The sequence below is a fragment of the Stereum hirsutum genome (genome assembly GCF_000264905.1).
Source record: "Stereum hirsutum FP-91666 SS1 unplaced genomic scaffold STEHIscaffold_1, whole genome shotgun sequence".
NCBI classification, from domain to species: Eukaryota; Fungi; Basidiomycota; class Agaricomycetes; order Russulales; family Stereaceae; genus Stereum; species Stereum hirsutum.
Genome location: NW_006763131.1, coordinates 148,129 through 171,491, shown reverse-complemented (window position 1 = coordinate 171,491; position 23,363 = coordinate 148,129). Strand labels below are relative to the sequence as shown.

Below are 23,363 nucleotides of genomic sequence, written 5' to 3'. Positions count from 1 at the left end.
ATATCTCGATCCTTCGGGCTGAGATCGAAGGCCGAAACGGTGAAGTCAAATAATGGGGTCATCGCCCTCCAACTTCCTGAACCTATTCTCATATGTGTCCCTTATATCAGGCCATTCCATGGACCCACTTGACTTTCTCAAAGAATCGTATTCTGAGAAAGATATCTCACTGCCCTCTCTAGGCGGCCTCGTCAGATACTCCACTGATCCTATATACATCGAGCCCAAGGTACGCTTCTACAAATTCTTTACTGATTGCTAACGGGACCTTACATGTGTCCAGATCCCAATGCCGCTAGCGTAAGTCCTCTGTTTCACTCGCACCAGTTACTTAAGTTCGGCTCAGACCTTCACATCCAGTGTCTATCCCTTTCTACCCCTCTCCAACTCCTCCCTCATATATCAAACTGCCGGAACAGATCCCCTCTCTCATCTAGTATGCGTTCTCCCACGTCGACGCTACAACGCCACTGCCTCGAACTGGTCCACGGCGCCTCATGGCATTAACACCTGCGAAGTGATGGAATTGTTGATCCATTATGATAGCGTTCCGAAGCAAAGTTCATGGTTTCATGTAGGAAGATATGAGTGTGCACAGATATGTGTTGCTCCTGCGGAGCGTATTTGGAAGAATATGGAATATGTGCGTATGCATTTTGCCTTGTCTTGACAGCTTTTGCAGACAATTGAACGGTGGTCTCTACTTCTACATAACAGGACCAGAAGGAAGCCCTCGTCAAGCTCACTTTTGAAGCAATTGACTCCGCCACCCAAGACACGAGAGAGATGATCTCCGGGCTCTACGAAAACGGTATATTGAAGGTCTACTGTTACGCGCTACGAAGGGTTGCTTTCGATAGACGACTCGACCAGGCGCTTCATACTTCTTCGACTTGTGAGAAAGAGACCTTCTCGCAAATCTTCGGTGATAATGCCAGCGCTCAGGACAGCAGAAAATGTGATGGACTGGATGTAGAGTTCGGTGGTTCGAAGAGACGGGGAGTTGGTAGGTATGCGAATTCAACACAGGACGCATAGCTACTGAACGAGGAGTCTTTGTTGTGTATCGCTCCGAGTCATATACGTCGGTCACGATAAATAGAACTGAGTCATATTTGCACTCTTGCACATTTTGTTACGACGTTGTTGAAGCATTCCACGCAACCTGGACGCAGGTGCGACTAGGTGGGTCGCCACAGTGGCGTTATAATCCGGGCCGGAGAGTTCGGCGGTTGCCAGCGGTCCCATCTTCGTTCAACTTTGAAACTTGAAGGAATCCATCAATCTGAGCTCGGACGTCTTCGTTCTCTTCGTATTCAACAGCTCTCGTGTACAATCAGGCCGCTTGCCACGTCTGTTCTGGTCCACGGATAGCGCGTACGGTAGGAGCATGGAGATCTCACCCAATGATCTCCTAAAACTCCCGCGCGAAATTGCACTGCCTCTCCTCGAAAAAATGGCCAGTGAGCTTCGGACTGCTCGACAGGTACTCGTAATCATGAATAGCAGTGTTGACATATCATTAATCTCTTGGCTCTAAACCCCGTTTCTGTATCTTATCACAAAGAAAACGCAATGCACCGATTCTTTAGGTCACCGCAGCCTCGAGAACGATGTCGCCAGGCTGAAATGGGAGAAATGCGAACTGGAAGCCAGTCTGACTAGAGTGGAGCTGGAAAATTCGGATCGGCTTAATCGGCTTGAAGAACGCGTCAACTTGGATGTTATAGCAGAACCTACGTTTGGGTTTGTGTATGAGGATCATGAGGTACGTCGAAACGGGACGGATTGCTTGTTATCTCCCATAAGCGTCATTTTTAATCCTTCGCTCACCAAACTTTACAGGAACTGAGACATAGGGTTGAAAACCAGGTTTTCTATTCTCTTCTATCATCTCTGTAGACTGTACTGACCATCAGTATATAGGACCAGACCATCGAGAATCTCACAACAAAGATTGCTACACTGCGGAAGAAGGCAGCGGAGCGCAAGGCAGAGATAAAAGTGTGTAATTTCTGCTCATGATTTCCACAATACCATGTTATTGTTCGGCTCCTTGCTTTACAACTGACTGCATGCGACAGCGATTGGTATGCACCCGCACTGCTTATGTAGTAATACCGTGTTCCTCACATTCAATGTTCTCTTCAGCAGCGAGCCATACCATCCGATGCCGACGGCCAAGATGTGACATTGGTGCAGTGACGTTGCCCCATTATCGCACATATACATGTCCTCATTTCGAACAGTGCGACCGATTAGGATCATCAGAATCACAGTTGACTGCCAAGGGCGAGACCAATACAGAGGTAAATCTCTCAATTTGTTCTTTTTGGTTTCCAGTGCTAAATATAATAATAAAGGTTCTACCAGATCTGGCTTCCACTCAGGCTCAATTAGAGCTGGTTCACAAGCCATGCTCGCAGGAGAACGAACTACTCGCAGAGTCTAAAGTGCAGGAAATCTCCGGTGAAGTTGGCTACCTCTTCCCGGCACCATGGTCCTGCTCAACGATGAAATGGCCTACAGACATCGACATTGATGTTGTAGCATTTAGGAAGGAGCGTTTCCGAGACCCTTGCCCATTGTTACCTGAGAGTACAGATCTTAAACCGTTCTCAAGTAAAGATGAACAGCCTAGGGTACGTATTTGCACGAGACAACGCTCTTTCTTTGACTGATATATCTCTAAGATATCATCATCCATTCGGTGCGTCATATGCAGAAGTAAACGAAGGATGCCGACTGAAATATTTGGTCTAGTCTTTCCCATCCCATTTTCCCTACCCACCGAAGCTCTCTTATGCACCATGTCCGCGGCCTTGCACGCACCCTGGCAATACTACCCCACGAGCGACTTATCTCCGCGGGGAAGTGGGAGCTAGTCACTCACCCCATTGCGTGCGGAGATGTCATTGAGATGACGATACAAATTAGCTATTCTGATTCGTCGTGGATATATCCCGGACGCTACAAATGCTTGTTCTTTAGCGAAGCGCCACCCAAGACCCTCTGGTCTACCATGTCGTCTGTGCGTTGACCGCCGACTCGCCTTTCCTTATTTCGTTTGTAGCTGATTTTCTACCATTATCGTCGGCGTTATAACAGGGTCAACAGAAATATCTTATAGAATCTACTGTTGGACACCGCAACGACATCCCAGTGCAGAAGAAAATGGTCGCAAAGCGTTACAGGAAAGGGACTCTCAAGATCGATTGTTTTGGTTTTGAAAGAATAGGTTACAATATCGAGCTCGATAAGGAACTCCACGGTACTGCCAACGAAGATTACGTGCGGCCGCATAAACGTTCGAGTCAGATTGCTGAGACGTCGTTCGTAGCTAGAGTTAGGAAGAGGAAAAGCGGGGACCATGGGTTGTGCGAAGGCTCTTCGAAGCGGCACAAGGGCCCTGAGTTGGAGGCTGGACAAGGAGAGTGACCGGATGTGGCTTTCTTAGACATAATGTTTCTGTTTCTGTAGCATGACACTAGTCTCTGAGTTCCCCGCGCGTAGCAGAACCATTCACAGTCACGAAGTTGGTGAGATGGTTCTCCGAATCCGAGCCCGGTCATTTTTCGTAACTTCGCTCCACAAAGTTCAGCCATGATTTCTGTTTTAGATACTAGCAGAAAACGGTGTGACCGGATGGTAGTAGGTGTTCGACCTTTGAAGTTGCCACCAAGTTGCCACAGCACCTGAGTGGCAAAGATGGGTTCGGCGATTTCCGTTGCTGTGCCATGTTCAAGTCCTCGGGTTGAATTTCTTCCACGAACCACACCGTCCGACTCTTGGTATTATCGCCGTCCCTTTCAACCACTTCCATCAGTCGAACTACCCAGACAACTCAGACTACCTGGAGTTTCGAAAACTCCAGCAGCGTGATGGAGCTCTCGCCGTACGAGATTCTTCGCCTGCCTCGCGATGTCGCGGTCCCTCTGCTTGCCGGGATGGCCGATGAGCTACGGGCATTACGACAGATGGTAAGATACATTTGTCTCTACATAACTCCCTCTGAGGTACTCAGGCGACCTTGCTCGCTGCTGATGTTCTTGTAGAATGTGAGTATCGCCGCCGACCATGCAGGATATGAGGTTACCGTGGCGGAGCTAAAGCGGGAAAGAGACGACCTCAAGAGACAGCTATCTGCTTTGTTGAAAAAGGCGGAGGAAAATCTTGCGGTTAGCGTCGAAAGAGTGCCCACCTTTGGCTTTGTATATGCAGACCACAGAGTACGTAAGTTCTCACCTGAGCGACCCTGAACCTGCGTTGGGCGCACATATTGGATGTAGCGTCGACAATTGGCCCCGTTTACGCAGGAGCTTGAACAACGACTACAACAGAAGGTTCGTCATTCGTTTTACCGCTATTGGTAGGATCTTAAGCATAGCAAACTCTTGCTGGCCTCAGGAAGATGAACTGGCGCATTTGAAGACGAAAATCGACGCTTACGAGAAGAAAAACGAACGTCACGAGGAGGTTCCAGTACGCATCTTCGTATTTCGTTCTATATACCTTTCACGTCTCATTTTTCCCGACACAGAGCTCTGTAAGACTCGCGCATCATCAGAAGACGTATCCGTGACTTAAAGCCATTGTCCTAGCAGCATGGAAATGGACCTGCTCTCATCACTCAAGGCATCGAACGTATGCAAATAGACCTTGATAGTGCCATGCTCACTGATGTGAGGTTTCTATACTACCCATGCTACTGAGACTTCGTAACTTCTGACCAAGACACGACAAGGCTGTTGACGATCGCTCAATGGCGGGTCCGTCAAAGCGGCATCGACCGAAAAAATATAGAGGTCAAAACCAAGGGAAATGGAGATCCGGTAAGTGTCGTCTACGATATCAGGTCCTGCACAGGATTCAATATGCGTGGTCACCTACGTAGCTCCGGAAGAAGGTATAAAAGTGTTTCTCCAGTTGCGCAAAAGCTGTCGTGGGGGCTCGTCCTGGCCGACATATGAAACCGTCATGCCTTATGCGCAAACGGCTGAATTCGTCCCACCGGAGGTAAAAAGAAACAATTGCGTTCTCATTGAAACATAGTAGTACTCATTATTCTTATCTAGCTTCCAAGGTTCGAGTTGTCACTGTATAGCTTGACGCTACTTTCGACATATTTTTCACTAAGAAGAAAAACTGCCTTAGATCTCGCAAACTGCTCCATCTCAGCGGCCTCTCGTTCGTTTTGGGCGATGATCATAATATCGCGAATATCCTGCTCATTGAACCTGATCAACGTGTCGACGGCTCTGTGAGAAGAGATACAACGAAAAGAGCTGTCAAACTCCGCCAGCACAAGGAGTTGTTGGTGCAGTCCAATACGCAACTCTGGCATTACTGGGGTCGATATGAATGCATATCGGTCAGTCATCTTTCTACCAGAAGCGATATCCTTCAAGCGAAGTTGAGTCCCGTACGTCGCTCCTCCTTCTTCGAGCTCATCGATAAATACTATACTGAACGATTGCTCAAAGCATCAAATGGAGCACCTTTACGAACAGTCAACTCTCACGCCCAGTGGCAGCTCCATCACCCCCGAGACAAAGCAGAAGATAATCACTTGGTACCAAGACGGTACTTTGAAGGTCCGATGCCTCGCTCTCCGCAGGGTAGCCTTCAGCGTGTCTCTAGATCGGGAACTGCGATCCTACTACAACTCGTCATCTTTGCCTCTCACAAACAGTATAGGTACCAGTCAGAAGAGAGGCATAGAATATTTAGACGAGGAAGACGATCATGGTCGCGCTACGGAGACCATGGGTGCCAATAAGCGGCGGAAAAGTAGTGGGTCCGACATGTCGTTGAGTAGCTAGTTTCGAGAGCGACAAGCGAGATTGGTCTCCTGAACTGAGTTGCGCTCTCATGATTTCGTATGTATCGCTTCGGGCCTCAGGACGTCGCCTCAGGACCTCGAAGCGTGTGGCGTCCAAGGGCTTCTGGGTGTGGCGTCACAGGTCCTCTTTTGCCACCCGAATAACATTGTTGGTTCTCTTGCGATGATCTCGATCGAGCCTAATAGCAGCCCTCTGCTTGTCTGTTGGTATCACCTTTTGTTGGCCTCATCTGGTGACTACTTACGATCAACGCCCCCTAAACAGCTACACAGGTGACCCGCTTCCTTGATGGCATGACCGCAAAGTCTGAACATGGGACTGGCTCAAAACGGCCTTGTTCTCGCGCATCCTCTTTTTGCACTATCGAAATGATGCACTATGCTCACGGGTGACGGAATCCGCTACACGCCCTTCCGTCTTGTCATGGGTTTCCTGCTTTCCATAAAATGGCATCCTCGTCCACGCTTTTACTCGCTTCCCACCTCATACTTATTCTTGTCCTCGTAGAGCGATGGCCGACTTTGAACCAGTTTTTCCTCCCACTCTCGCTCTTCCGACTCTCAACAGCCTCGGCATCTCCGATGTCAAGAAGGAGACCGACTCGTCCATCGATGCCCTCGACGTCGCTAGGGAGTGGTTCTCCTCCTTCTCTCAGGCTTTGTCAAACTCGGATGTCTCCACTCTCATCTCGCTTCTCTTACCCGGCCAAAATGTCTTTTGGCGCGACATACTTTCTCTGACCTGGGACTACCGTACCTTCTACGGAGAGGATAAAGTGAAGACGTTCCTGAACGATCGTCTCAAGCAGTCAAATGTACACGACTGCGCTCTTCAGGAGAAATGGGTCGCACTGGAGAGGCCCTACGACGACTTACTCTGGATCCAAGCTCTTTTCAAGTTCAAGACCTCAATCGGAACCGGCTCCGGCGTCTTTCGTCTCGTTCCCACTCCGTCACCCACGCCTGGACAATACATCTGGAAAGCCCATACCATCTACACTGCTCTCGAATCCCTCTCCTCCTACCCCGAGCTCTCGGGACCGCACCGCCTGTCCAACCCCAACCACGGTCATTGGCCTTCTGATCGCCGTAAGGAACTCGACTGCAGGCCGGAGGATGGCGAGGAGCCAAAGGTCATCGTCATAGGGGCTGGTCAGAGTGGACTAGAGATCTCGGCGAGGTTGAAGTTTCTAGGCGTGAAGACACTTACGATAGAGAGACAGGCGAGAGTCGGGGATCAGTGGAGGACAAGATACGAGGCCTTATGTTTGCACGATCCAGTCTGTGAGAGTCTTCCTATCATGTGTGGCGTGTGGCAAGATAACTCTCGACTAACGAACCGGTCGCATCAGGGTACGATCATATGCCATATATCCCGTATGTATTCATATCCCTTCCTCGTCTTTATGTCGCTTAATTGTGATTGTGCTTTTCTTAGTTTCCCTCCAACTTGGCCCGTCTTCACGCCTGCTCCTAAGGTATCGCCACGATACCCTTCTTTGTCTCCGAAATCCGACTGATCGCTCCCACATTTCAGCTCGCCGATTGGCTCGAAGGCTACGCTCGGTGCCTCGAGCTCAATATATGGACGTCATCCACGGTCACCTCGGTAACTCAAGATCACAACACCAAGATCTGGACGATCACCATCCTACGGGGCAACTCCGGTAATCCAGAACAAAGAACGTTCAAGGTCAAACATCTTGTCTTTGCTCTGGGATGGGGAGGAGGAACACCGTCGATGCCAAAATATCCCGGGATGGTAATCACTCGTACATCTATTTGATCTGAGACCGCCAAACTCACGGGACGGCATCGTTTGGCAGGATGAGTTCAAGGGAAAGGTCTTCCATTCGTCGCAGTTTGGGAGTGCGAGAGATCATGTAGGCAAGAAGGTTGTGGTTGTTGGGGCTTGTACTTCTGGTACGATCATATACGTTCCAATCTTTCTCCAACTGTGTCTCAATCTCTGTATCACTCAGGTCACGATATCTCGGCCGACTGCTATAAACACGACATCGGTCAGTTCCTCCCCTAGTTAGCCTCAAGTTATCCGAAATTCATTCATCCGAACTCGATATCTTAGATGTCACGATGTATCAACGAAGTGAGACCTACGTTATGTCCACCAAGCACGGACTACATATTCTTCTTTCCGGTACGCTAGACTCCTGCATCCCCCTCTTTCTCGATCTCACTCGCACCGGTCCAACAGATCTGTACTCCGAGCACGCACCACCTACAGAAATCGCCGATATTATACACGCTTCATACCCACTGCACCTCATCCATCTTGTACATCAGCGGAAGACGAAAGATCTTGCTGAAGCGGACAAGTGAGCTCTCGTTCTGCGTTTCTGGTCAAGATCTCACGCCAATATATGTCTACAGGGAACTCTTAGATGGTCTTCGAAAGCGTGGATTCAAACTTGGGTGGGGGAACGAAGGTTCCGGATTCCTGCTGCTCGCGTTCACGAAGGGCGGAGGATATTACCTCGGTACGTCGCGCAGCTGTCTCGCAACTGATTGGACCGATCCACCTCTTCTGACTCAAACTCTCCTGGGATCTTCGAAATAGACGTCGGCACAAGCAAACTCATAGCAGACGGCAAGATCAAACTCAAGAACGATAGCCCTATCTCCACCTTCACACCCACTGGCCTCAAATTTGAGAACGGAACGACCCTCGACGCCGACGTCGTCATCTTTGCTACTGGGTATACGAATGTCAGAGATCCGATTGAAAAGCTGTGCGGAAAGGAAGTGACGAGTAAGCTGAAGACGATATGGGGATTGAATGAGGAGGGGGAGATCAGGTCTGCATGGAGAGACACGGGCGTGGAGGGGCTGTATGTCATGATGGGTGAGTGGATCATCAGTTTATCGGATCAATGGGTACAAAAAATAGTGGGATTGATATCTTATGTATAAATTGTAGGAAATCTGGCCCTTTGTCGATATCATTCTAAACATCTAGCCCTCCGTCAGTCTCGCATTTTGTCGTGAAACTGCTAGCTGACTTCTGCTGCGTTTTCGTTATACTTATAGAAATCAAGGCGATGGAAGAGGGCGTGTTCGGAGAGAGATACAGCTCAGCGATTTAAGGTCCACAGCCTGAGAGTCTTTGACTCGTATACAACCGGAAGCGTAAGTAGTTTTGAGTGCTCGTAGAGTTGGCATTCGCCGTACGTGGAGTGTTCAATATGCATAAATGGTGGAGAATTTTATCGCCTTGAATAAAGTCGACTTGAGTATAGGGCGCCTGCTTCAGAAGAATCGTTGACTCAGTGTCATTGCGATTGCGTGGCCTACTTATAATAAGTGGATGGTGTGTGGCGGCCACTGGCCACAGCTTGGCTACCACGTGTTTTAAGGATCCTGAGCCGACTCGCATCAGCTCGCATCCTCAATCCATATGCATCACCGTCCGACTCACACACAAATATCATCCTCATCGCGACGAACACTTTGCATAGGCAGTGTTGTTGTGATATGTTTGCTATCTTCCTCGTTCAAAAGGTCCGTGCTAGGCTTGGATTCTCTTCATAGTACTTTCCCCCTCAACTAGCTCAGCCAAAACCTTCTGAACTTCTATGACAATGGCGCTTTTGTCCCTTCCTAACGAAATCATTCGTTACATTGCTCTCTACTTCCTCGAGGAGTGGAGTAACCCAGAACACTCCAAAACAAGACCCATCGCTCCTGTGTCTTTCGATGTCAACTTGCGAAACGTATGCTCGACAAACCAGCGACTCCGGGACGTCTGCAGATCACTGCTATACAGAAATGCCTGGGTTAGCATCTGCGGCATTCGTTCGATGGACTCCCAGCAAGTACACATATCACGAAAACTGTTTTCAAACAAGGAGCTATGCGGTCTCGTTCGGTTCGTCGTTTTCTATTCAGACTCTTCTCTTGCGTATCTTTTCTCAGACTGCAACGTAGGCATGCGAGGCTTCGTGATAATGTTCGGGGTAATCATGACCCTATCACTGCAACGGCCCCCGATGCGCGTCACCCTCCCATCCGTCAGATCATCCAGGATTTGATCTCAGCCCTTCCCAACCTCATCTCCCTCGACATTTTGGGCACTTTTTTCGCACTTTCCTCCGACATTCTAGTGACCATCAACGCCCATCCTAATTTGAAGACGGTTACGCTCGAGGATGCCTACCAGATTCATACCCTACCATTGACCTCTGCCAACTCCCTCGGGAGGATATGCTGCCGACATTTTCGGCTGCCTCCCAGCGCCTGGCAGACAATGCCCCAATATTTTCTTCAGGACGGTGGTGCTCGTCTGGATAGCTTATATTTGAGCCGATCCACTCTAGAGGAGCTGGGAGACTGCACGCTGTCCGGGCTTCGATCAATCGTTTTACCTGCGCCGACGGATCTGTTTCCTTCACCGGATGCCGCGAGCGCCATCGTGGCACGCCACTCATCGCTTGAGTCCATCACTCTTCGAGGAGCAAGTTCGCTCAACCTCCGATCGCTTTCGTGCCTTCCTTGTTTCTCCGAAATGTTCGTGGAAGCGAAGGACAGAGGTCTGCACAGTGCCTTCCAGTGCGAAGAAGTTGAGCTGTCGAGAGATCCTTACAACGGATTTGCGGCCACACCCGCGTGGTCCATCGTCGGCGCGACCTTGCGGCTCACGTCGCAGAGCAGTGCTGGACTGCCGCTGTTCTTGAAGTTTTTGTCGTCTATTCGGAGGCTCAGCATAATCAAAACTTCCGTCGAGGACGATGTTTTCTCCGTGGTATACTCTTTTTTGGATTGCCGCAACGCTGCTTTGTCGCTTACGGACATCCTTCTTTATAGCAAGACCTCTTCACTATCCTTCACACCCACGCCACTAACCTTCGCTATCTCACGACACTTACCCTCTCAAACTTTCCCCTGAAAGACGATCTCTCCACTTCCAAGCAACCCTCCGTCGCTAGCATCAAAGACATCTCCTTCGACCTCACTGATGATGACATCACCCGTGACTGGGTCACTTCCACGGAGCATCTCAATGTCAACGGTGGCGAGCTAGGGCCTGTTGCAGGTGTGAGGGAGCTGGCAATGCAGTGCAAGGATTTGAAGAACGTGATAGATTATGGGCCTTCCGGCACCACGTTCGGGGGGTTATATTTCAGTTATAGCGTGACGAGGGAGCTCGACGAGGAGCTGGAGGTGAAGTGGGGTCTAGCGAGGTTTGGTTTTGATAAGGTCGTTCCGTCCCAGCCTTGACGAAGTACGAACACTATTGGCCGTTGCGGTGACGTTGCATTTAGTATTTTCGTTTGTGTTTGTTTTCAGGCCATTATCTACTGAGCCGTCATCTCAAGCACATCGACCCTTAGCTCTCAGGTCACCGTGTCGATGGTCCAGGATGATCATACTACTTAGTACTAGGCGACTTGGAGTCGACCACTGGATATGGGATGAACCATTGAATAGCTAGAAGAACTGAACAAGATACGTCAAGGTGACATGAATATCAAACACAACACTATTCACGCTTGTAGCTCTAAGTTCCACAAGTGATCTTGTGGAATTTCCAGTGCAACCTCTGACAGTCCTTCCCGCAATACTTCACCGTCTTACACCTCGAACAACACTGCAAGTCCACTGGCTCTCCGTCTCTCCCCTTTCCACACGACATGCAGGACTTCCCATCATAGAGCAGCTCAGGCCCGCCAACCAAATCCGCCGTCGACATTTTCGCATAAGCGCGAGCCGCTGCTTTCCCCTTCCTCTCTCCCCTCGTCCGATCCCACTCTGCCACAATCTCCGCCATCTTCCAACTTCCCAACCCACTTTGTAATGCCCTTCTCCGCGCCGTCTCAATCATCCGCCTTGGATCCATTCCATCGTTATCCTTCAAGTCTACATCCCCTCCATTATCCAACCAAAACTTCAGCGCCCTCTCTTTCATCTTCAGACTCTCGCCACTCAACTCATATACCTTCGCCATCTCCAACGCGCACGTCCCTCCATACCTGTCCCTTGCAACCGGATCAGCACCAGCCTCCAGAAGTATTCGCGCAAACTCTGGCTCGAACGCGGGCGTTGTCGAGATGGAATGCATGAACGCAGTCGAACCGCTCAGATCCCGCCCGTCGACCGGAACTCGGGCTTCGTGCGCCAAATACTTCGCCACCTCACGACACTCCTTTTTGAGCTGCGGGCGGATGATGCACGTTAGCAGCAACTTGACGTTGAATATCGGCGTTTTCGTCGGTCCGTAGTGCAGACTGAAGAGTTCAGCGGCAGCAGCGGCGGTAGAGCCGGAGAGGCGGCGTGTGCGGGAGAGGAAGTCGGCTTTAATGGAAGGTAGGTCGGCGGAGAAAAGGAGTAGGCCGTAGTCGTCGAGGTCGCGGAAGGGTTCCATGCAGATGCTGGTGAAGTGTAGGCGGAGGCGTTGGGACTCAGCCCCTTTGAGGGAATCGGTTCTAAATTGAGTAGATCGTAAATGGGTTGGGTATAGACTGTACACAAAAAAAGAGTGCGTACGTCCTACAGAGTTCTTCTAGTGACCTTAGAGAAGAAGGTTCAGTCTCCATAGCCTGTTGTATGACGAAATGTGTTCACGTTTACCTTCCTTCGTTCGAATTCATCGCGCGGAGCATCGCTTCCATCTGTCGGCGGTCCATGATTTGGATAGGATTGTGAATGTAGACCAGAGAGAGAAGAAACTCGTGTTTGACAGGAAGACGACGCAAGAAAAACGCGTGTTACTAAATTAGTCATCACGTGAGCGTGTCGAGGGCCATTACCTTGCTTACAAGGTCCTTCGCACCGCCGTAATTATGACGTCGGGCTCCCGTTTCAACAAGTGCAAATAGCTTACATACTTACACTTTTTGTCTCGTGCCACAATTCGTTTGTCCTCTTGCTCAGAAACTAACGGACTCGTCTAACGCCGTCGCCGCTACAAGACTGTTCATCATCACCACCCACCACTGCTGCTTTGTATTCCTGTCCAATTCCTTCAACCGATCATCTTCGTCTAAAACTGGTGCCGCGCGCGCTTGCAGAAATAGATTGTCGTCTCAGTCTGTCAGAAGGCGGACTGTGGCCCTTCCTGGGCTCCTGGATAGTGCAACATAGAGGTTGAATAATGACAGCCCGCCTCTCGGAGGATGTCGACTATGACATATAAAATGGTTTGCCCCTGTGCTCGGTAGTCTGTGAAGGCGTACGCAGCGATCATCAACTGTCGCCACGTCACCCAGACCCTCCTCGTCCGCGTCTTGCGATTGACCCGCGCACGAGTCTCGAAGGTTCGTGAGTGAGAGGCAAGATCGGAATTACTTGATCCTCCAGGCCAGCTAATTGATTCGCCTGTGTGCGGTCCAGTTTCACGAGGATGTATGCCGGTATGTACTTCAACTCCACCACGTCCCCGTTTCCTAGAGGTGGCTCTGCTAGATTCAGAACAATACCTGATATGACGCCGCGTGCTCCGTTGGCGAGATCGACATCGGTCTCCGGGTTCGTGGTAACCCCCACCTTTTGACCGCTCGCGATGTCAAAAAGAGTTTGTTTGTGGCGGAAGGCGGGGATGACGGTGCGCCCGATTTTGCTCTCGGCCTTCGTCTTTCGTTCTCTGGCTTTCCTCATGGCACTCACCCACGCACATCTCTTAGACTTGCCACTCTAATTCAAGTTCGAGAACCTCCCGACTCGAAGCCACATAGCCAAAGCCAAACTGGAGAAGATGAAGGATACCCACCCCATTCCCTGCTTATAATGTAGATGGGTGACTTGATCACGCCCAATGGCTACGACATTGCACTCTGTGGCGCTACCATCGCTCTCAGCTTCTCTCTAACACACTACGCCGCTGCCTCCAGAGAGTCGGATAGTGCGTCCGGCTCGTACACTACGTCGCTGACGTCGTCAAGATTCGCATTCTCGTCCCTCCCGCTCCTCGTGTCCTCCAGGAGTCGCCGAGGAAGAGGCTCCAGAGGAAGGACGATGATTCTTTCCTCGCAAGATCGCACGCGTAGCTCAGGTTGGGTTTGGAGGCGTGTCAATGTGTCGTCTTTGGTTCTTGAGCTGGATATGGGTGACCTTTGTTCGACGTCAACTTATCAGACCGATATCCGCCTAGGAGTTTTGTTGTACAGCTGAGTCCTTGTGGATTCTGATCTTAATGCTGTACTTACGTATTGTAATATGACGGCCTGCATTTTTTGCCATGGTGGGATTTGTTTGTATTCGTTTCTTCGATTGAGCAAAACTGCCAGGTGCCGCACAGGCAGACGCCGGAGCGCAGCTCAAACGAAACTGGTATCTTGAACTCCCTGTTGAGATCGCGCCACCATCCCCTCCAAGCGAGGTTGCTGCAGACGAAGTCTGCGCTCCCCCAGTTCAGGTTCCGCTGCGGCAATTCCCGTCTGCAACATGAGTGTCAGTGTCGTTTGTTTCTTGCTTTCTCAGTCACCTTCGCACCCGAACCTTGCTTTGATCTTCTCCGGAATATTTTTGTCTCCCTAAAGGGGAATACCTGGCTCTGGACATTCAAGTGGCAGGAGCTTACTTCTCTCCTCCAAGTACCCCCCATCGATTCCTCTAGTCGACAGCGCCTGGATTCTCGGTGACTTGGGCAATATGGCACAATCTTTCTATCTGGTCAACCTCGACAAGAGACAGGCATACTTTATCGGAGAATTCGGACAGATGTTCTTTTCCGATGTCACCTCGTATGTCCAGCTGATAAGTCGTCTTCAGCGCCGGCTCTCTCCCCCGTCCGAACCTCTACTAAACGGTGGGAACGGTGTGAAAGGCCTGCAGGCCGCGATTGATTCCAAGCTTGCTCGTCGTCTCGCTGAACGCAAGCGCATGAAACAGTGGTCGCTTGAGGACGTGGATGGAAAGTCCCTTTGGGACGTCGAGCTGCATGAGCGTGAAGACGACGATGACTATCGTCTACAATGGATGCCCTCTATACCAAGGTTAGTGACACGGACTCTCGAGAAGGTATTTAGTGATTAATTCTTATTCGCTCAAGCTGCGGATCTGGAAGAGAGACTATCAATGCCTTACCCAACGAGCTCATCGCCATGACATTCTCCTTCATCGCCGATTACGACGACGCCCTCGCTCTCGGACTGACCAGCTCTCGCTTCTGGGCTATAGGCAAATCCCATCTCGTACGCATGCTTACTCGCTCACAAGCATCCGCCGAGTTCTGGCCCGGCGATCGTATCATCCTCGTCGCCTTTGCCACGAACAGTTTACCTCAGGATCTTGAGGTGGAATATCTTGGACCGGCGCCGAATGACCCAGACGATCCAGACGAAGTAGATCGGCGCCCTTACAACCTCATGCGTGCTCTCGTACAGGATATCGCTTTCGGGAAGGAAAGTGTGCTCTTCACCCAACCTTGGCCGATCGCTACGAAAGACTTCTTGTACACGGGTGACTTCGGCACGGTCGGGCAATCAGAGGGATTCAGACCATGGCTCAAGCCCTTCGATCGTTGTGTGCAGACGCTGAAACACGGCGGGGCACAACGTAGGACCAACGACGACGGTACCTTCGCGGCACCAGAGTGGATCCTTCGTAATCTGACAAAGAAAGAGTATACTCGCGAAGATGCAGGCCCGTCCGGGAGCCTTTGTCATCGTCTGATCGTGCGGTCGTGCTGGGCTGAATATATCGGCTCGATTGATATCTATCCGGAGCCGGAATCTCTCTGTCATGGTTCGTGGGCTGGAAATAGATTCGATATTGTGCCGTTGGAGGATCTGGAGTTGGTGCTGGGAAAAGATGGGAAGGTGGAGAGAGTGGAAGGGTGGACGGACGTTACGAGTGAGGATCGGGAGGAGATTGACGCGATCTGTCGGGCTGAAGATATGAGTTCTCATTACGGGAACTGACTGGTTATTCTCTATCAAGCTATGCAGAGCGAAAAATGTTCGCTTTATCGTGATAACGAATAGGATCCATCTATCCTCTTTGGCATTCGTTATTACTTGGTGCATGATTGTTCGTGTCTCACCCCATTCCGTTTTGTGTCATTGATTGAAGTGATAATTTATATATGTGGTTGAGTCAAGTTCAGTAGAAATTATGTCGATGTAGTCACTCGCAGTGGATATCATGGACCGAAATTGGTGCATCTTCGACCTCGATAGAAGGCGGTCTCGCTGGCTGTCAAATTTTTGGGGGTGATTCGTCAACGCTATTGGCGACACGCTTGTGGGCACCGACGGAACAGACGACGTCCTGGCTCGGGCCGTCTACGAGAGGGAGTTCGCTGTGCATCGCGGGTTTAGTGAGCACGATTACGAGCTGGAGACGTTCAGTGAGATGTCTGGGTTTTAGCCGTCCGTTTTCCTTGGACTGTACGCACGGGAGTAGCGCTTCTAGGAGTCTTGCAATGTGATGGCCCGTGCCCTCGATACAGAGTAATTTATAACCTCACCGTATTTGAATTTGTATGATCATGAAGGCAATGATATGTATCGGTGTAAGCGTAGTTACTACATATTGTAAAGACTTTCCAATATTCGCGGCCTGCGCAGGAAGTTGTCCACTGACCAGCTAACAAACACACGCACTGTCCCCTCTACGCCACATCTGAATCACGCATCCCCACCACCTCCGAGAACAACCCAATCCCCCTCACCTCCTCCACCACCGCCTCCTTCCACCACCCCAACTCCGCCAAACAACACCCATCCCCATGCGCGCTCGATTCACCCGAGACCGCAAACAGCCGCTCTAGATCGAGGAGCACGGAGAGATCGTTCGTCAGCTTGGTGAGGATGCGGGAGCGGTAGACGTGTTCCCAGTGGGCGCAGATGGCGGGTGGGGCACGGCTGGTGTGGTGGTGCGAGAGACCGCGAAGGATGGCGCGGCGCTGGACGTTGAGCCATTTTTGGTAGTATTTGATCTAATCGTATATTCAGCAAGTACGGAAACGGAGACGTCATGGCGAACATATAAATGTGAGCTCGGCCTTCGTTCCAGTTGTAGGTTGTGGACGATGTTTACTTACCCATGATGCGAGGAGATGTGGAGGGAGAAGATCTGCCATTTCTCCGAGAGAGATTTTGAGAGCGTGTGGCGCCGCGGAGTCCAGGAGCGACAGATAACCATGTTTGGCTGCGTATACGGCGACTTCAGGCCCATATTCTGCGACGCGTTGGCTACAAATAAGCGATGTCGACATCAGCACGATTTGGCATACTGCACAATACTAGTCCAAGGTGAACTTTAACTCACGTCATGCACATTTGACAATGATTCATCGCCGCATAAACCTTATACTTCTCCGCCGCCTCCGCCACATCCTGCAACACTCCAAACTCAACATCGAGAAGACTCGGATGTCGACGAGGATATATAAAGCCGAAGAGAATTTTGAGCGTCTCCGCGGATTCGAGCAAGAAGACGACGTCGCTGTCTAATGATGAAGATGAAGGTGGGGAAAGGCTGCCGGTGGCGATTTTAAGATATTTCTTTTGTATGCTGAATTGGACTTCATCGTTGGATTGGAAGGCGATATTGGAGTCGTCATCGTTTCCGGGGCCTGCAAAAGACGTGTATGTAAGTGTGTCGAGGGAAGATGATATATGCTCGATATATCACCAGGAATCGGGACGCGGACCACTCACGTTCTTGCAAAACTGTCGCTGTCTGAGGAGCAGCCTGAGAAACCGAGAAAACCGTGACCATGGTTGCAAAAGAAACTACTGAGAGGTCGGCACAGTGGTAGAGCTCGCAATATGTCTGTAGGAGCTGGAGCTAGGTTTGTCCAGGACGTGGGGTGTAGTACGCACATGAAGTCCCAGCGTCGATTTATATGAAGCTGTAGTACCCCAAAATCCACGCTCGCCACAAGAATCATTTCATGTCCCTCTCCCTCCTCGAGGTGCTGTCATCCTGTAAAGCACAAATAATACCGGGAGTTAAGCTCGCAAGTCGAGCCTCCGCCTTGAAGTCTAAATCTAAAAGTGTTCGTCCCCGCAGAGTCGTTGATCCGTCAGCTGGCGTGCTATCGAAACCACATCTAGTTAACCAGTAGTCCGCCATGTATCTGTTCGAAGTCGCCCGAGATCTGATATGATGCTATGAAAGCAAGAGGGTCTCCGATCGGACTGTAGCTGAGCGAGCGATGCCAAAGAGCTCGAGACAGACGAGCGTGACGTTGCCAGTTGGGCTCGGGAGAGTGGTCGGTCTGCGCTATCCCTGTCTGGTTTCAAGTTCACAGGTATCCAGTGTGTTAGTTCATAAGTGACAACCAGGCTGGTCTCAGAAAGTCAATGGAAAACAAACAAGCAGGGACACAGATCAATCGATCATGGTTGGAGACAAGGACCCACCCCGCCAAATTGCCGTGGACAGAAGCGGTCATCCACGTGGCAGCGGCCCGGGAACGCGTCCGTTTTTTGGACTTGCCTTCCTCCGTGTGTGCACTCGTACTTTACCGCGACTGGTTACTCTGTGCTGTTACCATTGCTGTTCGGTATCAGGAGCTCTTTAGTGCGAGAATACAAATAAGGGTGCGTGATACTGATTGATAGGACTAAGGGTTGCAGAGCTGACCTCTCTGTTAAGCTAGATTGCTTGTGGTTTGGATACTTGTAACCGTGACTGCCACTCAGGCTGGTACTACACGAAATTGCAGCCTGACCATCCCTTACGGCCAAAGAGCTCAAGATACAGGGTGTTGTCTATCACCCCAATCCCCAAGCGTCAAAACTCTACCACGTACGGACGATGCTCGCCTCCCGTTCTCTCAGGCCTCTCTGGTCTCTCGGTCCGATCGCGTCTTCGAGCACGAGCAGGACAAGTATATGTGCAGTAAGGAGGGCGGAAGGATTGAGGATGTACGGTGCGTAGACAGACCACTCATGCATACTTCGTCCACCTTATCTAATTCACACCTACATACAATCACTCGACCTCGTCCCCTTCCATAGCCAATTACCGATTCAACACCAAAAAGAAGTCTAAGTCCAAGTCGGACCCTCCCCCACACACCCAATCCCCCTTCTCCCCCCTCGACGGCCCCCCACTCTCCCCCTGGGGTCTCCCACCCCCAACCAACTCCCCCTCCTCCCGTCCCTCCCGTCGTCGCCGGCACTCCAAATCAAAATTCAAGGAAGACCCCGCCACGCAAAAAGCGCGCGAAACCTCCGAACACATCTCTGATTCCGAAGCAGCTATACTACGGTTTGAGAGGGAGGAGTTTCCGCATGTTGAGAGGAGGAGGTTGGAGGAGGAGAGGGAGAGTGCGAGGGAGGAGGAGGAGAAGGAGAGGATGGACCCGGAGGCGTTTAGGAGGAAGTTGGAGGAGGTGAGGAGGTGGTTGGATGGGAAGAGGGAGAGGGGGATGAGGGGGAGGTCGAGGTGGGAGGCTAAGGTGGATGGCGGGGGTGGCGGTGGCGGGAGTAGGAGTGCGGATGAGAGTAGGACTCAGAATAGGACGAGGACGTGGTCTGGGGCTGGGACTTGGTCTGGGGCTGGGAGAGAACGGGAGCAGAAGAGGAATGTGTATGGTGTGCGCAGCTCAGGCTCAGGCGTTGGAGGCACAAATGACCATGTGTCGAGAGAGAGTGGCCATGGCCATGGACATGGACAGACGAGACATCATGAGGCGTCGAGAGTCGCTGCGTCTGCTATCTTGGGCAGACGCAAGGTTCGTGTCGCGGGAGATCTTTGATTTTTTGGTTGTTTATGTTCGGTCTTATTATCTTTCACTCACCTCTCGTACATCATGCTTAGGTTCTTACTATACATTTTATCGGATTACACCCACTTTCCCCCCTCTTACAACTATGCGGCGAGATCAAAAGCTTCTGGTCAGGGAGGACGGCAGATAACTAAGCTCATGACATGCGACCTCCATCTCCATATCCTAGATGCCTACTGTCCCCGGCTGACACTTTGGAAAGAAAAGCACCTCCACCGAATCCAAACAGGTTGAATGTGGCGAGTGTGGCGCCTCCACGTGATCGCTTTTTGCGATTTTGCGCGTTTGTTTTGCGCGTAATTTCTTCCTCTGACCGCGTTCGCTCGTCCGTCCGTCACGGCTCTGGGCATACAAACCATCCTCTCGACTGTCCCATCGACAGTCACTCAGGTCTCAGGTCTCGTCTTTGCAACAGCTCGATAGCTCACTTGGTGCGTATACAATCATTTGAACTTTGACGTGATGTCGGGAACGCTGGGTACTGACTTCAAGAGTGTAGGACGAGGACGAGGACGGGCAGAGACAGTTGTGGGTTTTGAAGTTTCGGGAAGAATTCGTACGTCTCTGACAGTGATACAAAGATATATAAGTCCTATCGTGTCCCAAGTACATACTGACGTCGTCCTCTGTCGACCTTCCGACATTTAGGTCTGCATCCATTCCTGCTTGCCGAAGCTGGGTATACTTCGAGACGATCCCTGGGATATAAACACAGGCCTAGACGAGTCCAGTCATACTCATCTAATACCAAAACGATGCTCTCCTCCACCCTCAGACTCCGGACCTCTCTCCACTTCCCTCATCCCCCTTCCTCTCCCTCCACCTCCTCTTCAAATACGCACGTACGGCTGCAACGAACTGTTCGATATGCGCATGGTACGCGTTCTTTTATCTTTGTCTCCTCCCTCTTTGTTCTTTCCTTCGTGCCTTGCTCTTGCCTCCACACCTCCGTCCTTTTACCCCGTCCATTGCCGCTAACTCTCAAAATCCACAGCATCAACCTACCGTCCCTCCTCCCCTCGCCCCTCCCCACCCCCATCCCACAAACGCACAAAACCATCATCGTCATCTTTTCCTCCCCGTCCCCGCTCAGGAGGAAACTCGAAATTTGCCTCGAAACCCGCAAAGTCGAAGCTCCTCTCGCAGGGCACGATCCGCTCGGAGTTCGTACGTTCTGACTCAAATTCTCGTTCGGGTTCTGGGGGACGGAGTCGTGAGGTTGGAAGGAGCAGAGACAGGGACGCCCGAAAGGCGGGGGACGGCGAGGAAAGGGATCGAAGAGGAGATAGACTTACGGCGAGGGCTGACGAGGGCGTGAGCGAAGGGGATAGTAGGGACAGAGACAGGCAACGTACCAGACGAGCCAAGCCTTCAAAATGGCAAAAAGAAGCCGAGGGGAGCGGATTATGGTCTTATTCGAAGGACAAGAACGCGCGTAGGGCTGCGAACGATGACTATGGGTCGTCTGCAGAGCACTCAGGATCAGGCTCAGGATCAGGAGCAGGCTCAGGCTCAGGATCAAAGGGCCTAACACCACTAACAACTTCAAGCACCGTCACATTCACCTCTTCCTCCCCCTCTGTTCCTTACAACGAAGAGCACGTCAGGTTATATCCCGAGTCTCGGTCTATACAAGATGAATTCGATTTCTCAGCACCGGCACCCTCTTCCAACTCTACCTCCTCCTCAAAAACCACCACTTCCACCTCGAGCACGACAACTGCGGCAAAAGAGACAGACCTCCTAACAACCTTCGCCTCACCCCCACTCATGCCCGGCCTCGTCGATTCGCTTAAAGATGTTCTCGGCGCGCGCGCGAAGCCGACGGCTATACAGGCGCTTGCGATGCGGTGGTTATTGAAGCCTTTTTCTGAGCCCGCGGAGTCTACCTTCACCGCCAACTTGGACGCGGAGTCGACGAGCGAAGTGAATGGAGAGGTAGAGGCAGAACCAGGGAACGAGGCAGAGGCAGAGGCAACAGAGAACACGCAGGGATACCGCCAATTCCTACTCGCATCCGAAACAGGCTCTGGAAAATCAATAGCCTATTTCCTCCCCCTCCTCCAATCGCTCAAACAATCCGAACTTTCTTCCTCTTCATCCACCCAGCTCCCTCATGATTCACGCCGCCCACCAGCCCCGCTCAACCCCCGCGCCCTCATCCTCGCCCCGACACACGAGCTCTCCCGCCAGCTCGCGAGTTTCGGGAAAGGATTGATCCATAATATTAAATTGAGAGTGATGAGCGCGAGCCGGGCGAACGTGCCTAATGACGGGCGTTCGTCTTCCTCCTCCCACTCCTCCTCTCAGTCCTCCGAGCTCAGCATGAGGGCAGGAACGGGAGGAAGGAATATGTCGGCTTCACGAATGGCCAAAGCATGGGACGGAGAGAACGAAGAAGGTGAATTCGAAGTGAACGGGAGTTCTGTGCGCGGAAAGGGAAGGGACGTGGACGTGCTCGTGGGGACGCCGAAGAGGTTATTGGAGATGGTGATGGGGCATGGGTGGGATCGGGAGGCGAGGAGGAATGCGGAGGCTGCAACTGCGGAGAGGGGAGGGAGGAAGTGGGTCGTGGGGCCGAGGGAGGTTGGGTTGGAGGGGGTGGAGTGGGTGGTTGTGGATGAGGCGGATACGTTGCTTGGTGTGTTTTAATTTCTCTTTCATTTTCGTGGTTTGTGAGGAGACTTGGAACTGACCCCCGAATCACGTGTACGATAGACTCGGACTTCAAACAAGAGACTACCCGTCTACTTTCCGAAATCGCAGCCGCACGGGGATACACCGTCCCTCCCTCCCCTCCAGCCTCCACCACCACCACCACCACCACTTCCACACCCTCTTCCACCCTCCCCCACGCCTACCCCTTCAACTTCATCCTCACCTCCGCCACCATCCCCACCTCCCTCTCCACCTACCTCTCCACCTATCACCCCACCCTCACCCGCCTCGCCTCTCCCCGTCTACACCGTTTCCCGACCAACCTCCGCATCGAACATCACCCATACACGACCGGAAACCCCTACGCCGACATCGAACGCAAGATCAAGTTCATCTGGGCACAACAAGCCCTCGAGGGGTCCGGTGCCAGCGTCAACGGGGGAACGAAGGGCAAGAAGACGAAGATGGTGATATTTAGGCAGAAGAAGACGCAGGCGGTGGAGCTGGGGAAGTTTTTGAGGGAGAGGGGGTTCAAGGTCGTTGTCGTCACGGGTGGAGGGGGAAACGTGAGCGTCGAGGATGCGGGGAGGGCGTATGGTTCCAATCGGCATATTCAGCCCTTCTTAAACCCTGCGCGCTCTTCTTCCTCCTCCTCTTCCTCTCGCGCTCCTGAACCGGCGAGGAAGGAAAAGGAGGAAAATGAGGATGAGCCAAGAATATTGATCAGCACCTCGCTCCTCGCCCGCGGCCTCGATTTCGCACCGGAAGTGACGCACGTACTCATGGTCGACCCGACGCGGAACACGGCGGACTTTTTGCATAGGGCGGGGAGGACGGCGAGGGCGGGACGGGAGGGGACTGTTGTGCTTTTTGCGAAGGAGGGGAGGGGGAGCGAGAGGGGGAGGGAGTTGAGGAAGAGGGTGGAGGAGTTGAGGAAGAGGAAGTGAGCGTGCGCGGCGAAGAGGCGACATTTGCGCGTCGGGATAATTTATCTTTGTAGGCATACATCAATTGCATCACCACCGTTCATGATATTTGAAGACAGACTCATGGATATAGAAACGTTACATTGCAGGGGAACCATTCACTAACGAGAGTGGTGAAGAGAGACAAGGCTGCCAGCAAATACAACAGGGCGAGTTAGACTCAGAGACCAAGATACAA

At 51.6% G+C, this 23,363-nt stretch overlaps 9 protein-coding genes across 9 annotated transcripts; 7 read left to right on the top strand and 2 right to left on the bottom strand.

The window, feature by feature from the left end:
* Positions 1-1,325: 1,325 nt before the first annotated feature.
* STEHIDRAFT_164228 (uncharacterized protein) lies at positions 1,326-3,497 on the top strand. Its single transcript, XM_007298348.1, has 11 exons — positions 1,326-1,486; positions 1,568-1,768; positions 1,846-1,872; positions 1,927-2,004; positions 2,085-2,090; positions 2,152-2,196; positions 2,250-2,309; positions 2,364-2,642; positions 2,694-2,710; positions 2,764-3,031; positions 3,109-3,497. The coding sequence occupies exons 1-11, from the start codon at positions 1,391-1,393 to the stop codon at positions 3,436-3,438; spliced, it is 1,407 nt and encodes a 468-aa protein (XP_007298410.1). The 5' UTR covers positions 1,326-1,390; the 3' UTR covers positions 3,439-3,497.
* Positions 3,498-3,799: 302 nt separating this feature from the next.
* Positions 3,800-5,978, top strand: STEHIDRAFT_116901 (uncharacterized protein; the record flags this gene model as incomplete). The annotated part of the gene is made up of 11 exons (XM_007298347.1): positions 3,800-3,980; positions 4,056-4,229; positions 4,317-4,343; positions 4,408-4,482; positions 4,541-4,546; positions 4,605-4,682; positions 4,745-4,832; positions 4,895-5,016; positions 5,076-5,083; positions 5,155-5,422; positions 5,484-5,978. Coding segments are annotated over exons 1-11 (1,027 nt in total), but the record flags the coding sequence as incomplete, so codon positions are not given.
* A 353-nt stretch (positions 5,979-6,331) lies between these two features.
* STEHIDRAFT_143350 (FAD/NAD-P-binding domain-containing protein) lies at positions 6,332-8,946 on the top strand (the record flags this gene model as incomplete). The annotated part of the gene is made up of 12 exons (XM_007298346.1): positions 6,332-7,126; positions 7,195-7,219; positions 7,281-7,320; positions 7,380-7,604; positions 7,669-7,765; positions 7,825-7,863; positions 7,929-8,000; positions 8,058-8,178; positions 8,234-8,340; positions 8,421-8,705; positions 8,781-8,825; positions 8,891-8,946. The coding sequence occupies exons 1-12, from the start codon at positions 6,355-6,357 to the stop codon at positions 8,944-8,946; spliced, it is 1,884 nt and encodes a 627-aa protein (XP_007298408.1). The 5' UTR covers positions 6,332-6,354.
* A 495-nt stretch (positions 8,947-9,441) lies between these two features.
* On the top strand, positions 9,442-10,745 carry STEHIDRAFT_106463 (uncharacterized protein; the record flags this gene model as incomplete). The annotated part of the gene is made up of 2 exons (XM_007298345.1): positions 9,442-9,728; positions 9,776-10,745. 2 exons carry the CDS (start codon positions 9,442-9,444, stop codon positions 10,743-10,745), a joined length of 1,257 nt encoding a protein of 418 aa, XP_007298407.1.
* A 612-nt stretch (positions 10,746-11,357) lies between these two features.
* Positions 11,358-13,673, bottom strand: STEHIDRAFT_164225 (uncharacterized protein; the record flags this gene model as incomplete). The annotated part of the gene is made up of 3 exons (XM_007298344.1): positions 13,103-13,673; positions 12,344-12,396; positions 11,358-12,282 (listed from the first exon to the last, which is right to left on the bottom strand). The coding sequence occupies exons 1-3, from the start codon at positions 13,451-13,453 to the stop codon at positions 11,358-11,360; spliced, it is 1,329 nt and encodes a 442-aa protein (XP_007298406.1). The 5' UTR covers positions 13,454-13,673.
* A 773-nt stretch (positions 13,674-14,446) lies between these two features.
* STEHIDRAFT_106461 (uncharacterized protein) lies at positions 14,447-15,717 on the top strand (the record flags this gene model as incomplete). Its single annotated transcript, XM_007298343.1, has 2 exons — positions 14,447-14,790; positions 14,847-15,717. The coding sequence occupies 2 exons, from the start codon at positions 14,447-14,449 to the stop codon at positions 15,715-15,717; spliced, it is 1,215 nt and encodes a 404-aa protein (XP_007298405.1).
* A 1,055-nt stretch (positions 15,718-16,772) lies between these two features.
* Positions 16,773-17,358, bottom strand: STEHIDRAFT_47897 (uncharacterized protein; the record flags this gene model as incomplete). Its single annotated transcript, XM_007298015.1, has 2 exons — positions 16,773-16,992; positions 17,069-17,358. Coding segments are annotated over 2 exons (510 nt in total), but the record flags the coding sequence as incomplete, so codon positions are not given.
* Positions 17,359-18,108: 750 nt separating this feature from the next.
* Positions 18,109-19,675, top strand: STEHIDRAFT_135939 (uncharacterized protein; the record flags this gene model as incomplete). Its single annotated transcript, XM_007298342.1, has 4 exons — positions 18,109-18,348; positions 18,408-18,680; positions 18,769-19,487; positions 19,574-19,675. The coding sequence occupies exons 2-4, from the start codon at positions 18,566-18,568 to the stop codon at positions 19,673-19,675; spliced, it is 936 nt and encodes a 311-aa protein (XP_007298404.1). The 5' UTR covers positions 18,109-18,348; positions 18,408-18,565.
* Positions 19,676-20,554: 879 nt separating this feature from the next.
* Positions 20,555-23,219, top strand: STEHIDRAFT_143347 (P-loop containing nucleoside triphosphate hydrolase protein). The gene is made up of 2 exons (XM_007298341.1): positions 20,555-22,182; positions 22,260-23,219. The coding sequence occupies exons 1-2, from the start codon at positions 21,312-21,314 to the stop codon at positions 23,144-23,146; spliced, it is 1,758 nt and encodes a 585-aa protein (XP_007298403.1). The 5' UTR covers positions 20,555-21,311; the 3' UTR covers positions 23,147-23,219.
* Positions 23,220-23,363: the final 144 nt, after the last annotated feature.

Excerpts from the sequence above, each read along its gene's own strand:
- STEHIDRAFT_164228 (XM_007298348.1), top strand. The coding sequence starts at position 1,391 with ATGGAGATCTCACCCAATGATCTCCTAAAACTCCCGCGCGAAATTGCA. Across the intron at positions 2,310-2,363 it reads AGGGCGAGACCAATACAGAG|GTTCTACCAGATCTGGCTTC; the intron begins GTAAATCTCTCA and ends ATAATAATAAAG. Across the intron at positions 3,032-3,108 it reads TCTGGTCTACCATGTCGTCT|GGTCAACAGAAATATCTTAT; the intron begins GTGCGTTGACCG and ends GCGTTATAACAG.
- STEHIDRAFT_143347 (XM_007298341.1), top strand. The coding sequence starts at position 21,312 with ATGCCCGGCCTCGTCGATTCGCTTAAAGATGTTCTCGGCGCGCGCGCG. Across the intron at positions 22,183-22,259 it reads TGAGGCGGATACGTTGCTTG|ACTCGGACTTCAAACAAGAG; the intron begins GTGTGTTTTAAT and ends CGTGTACGATAG.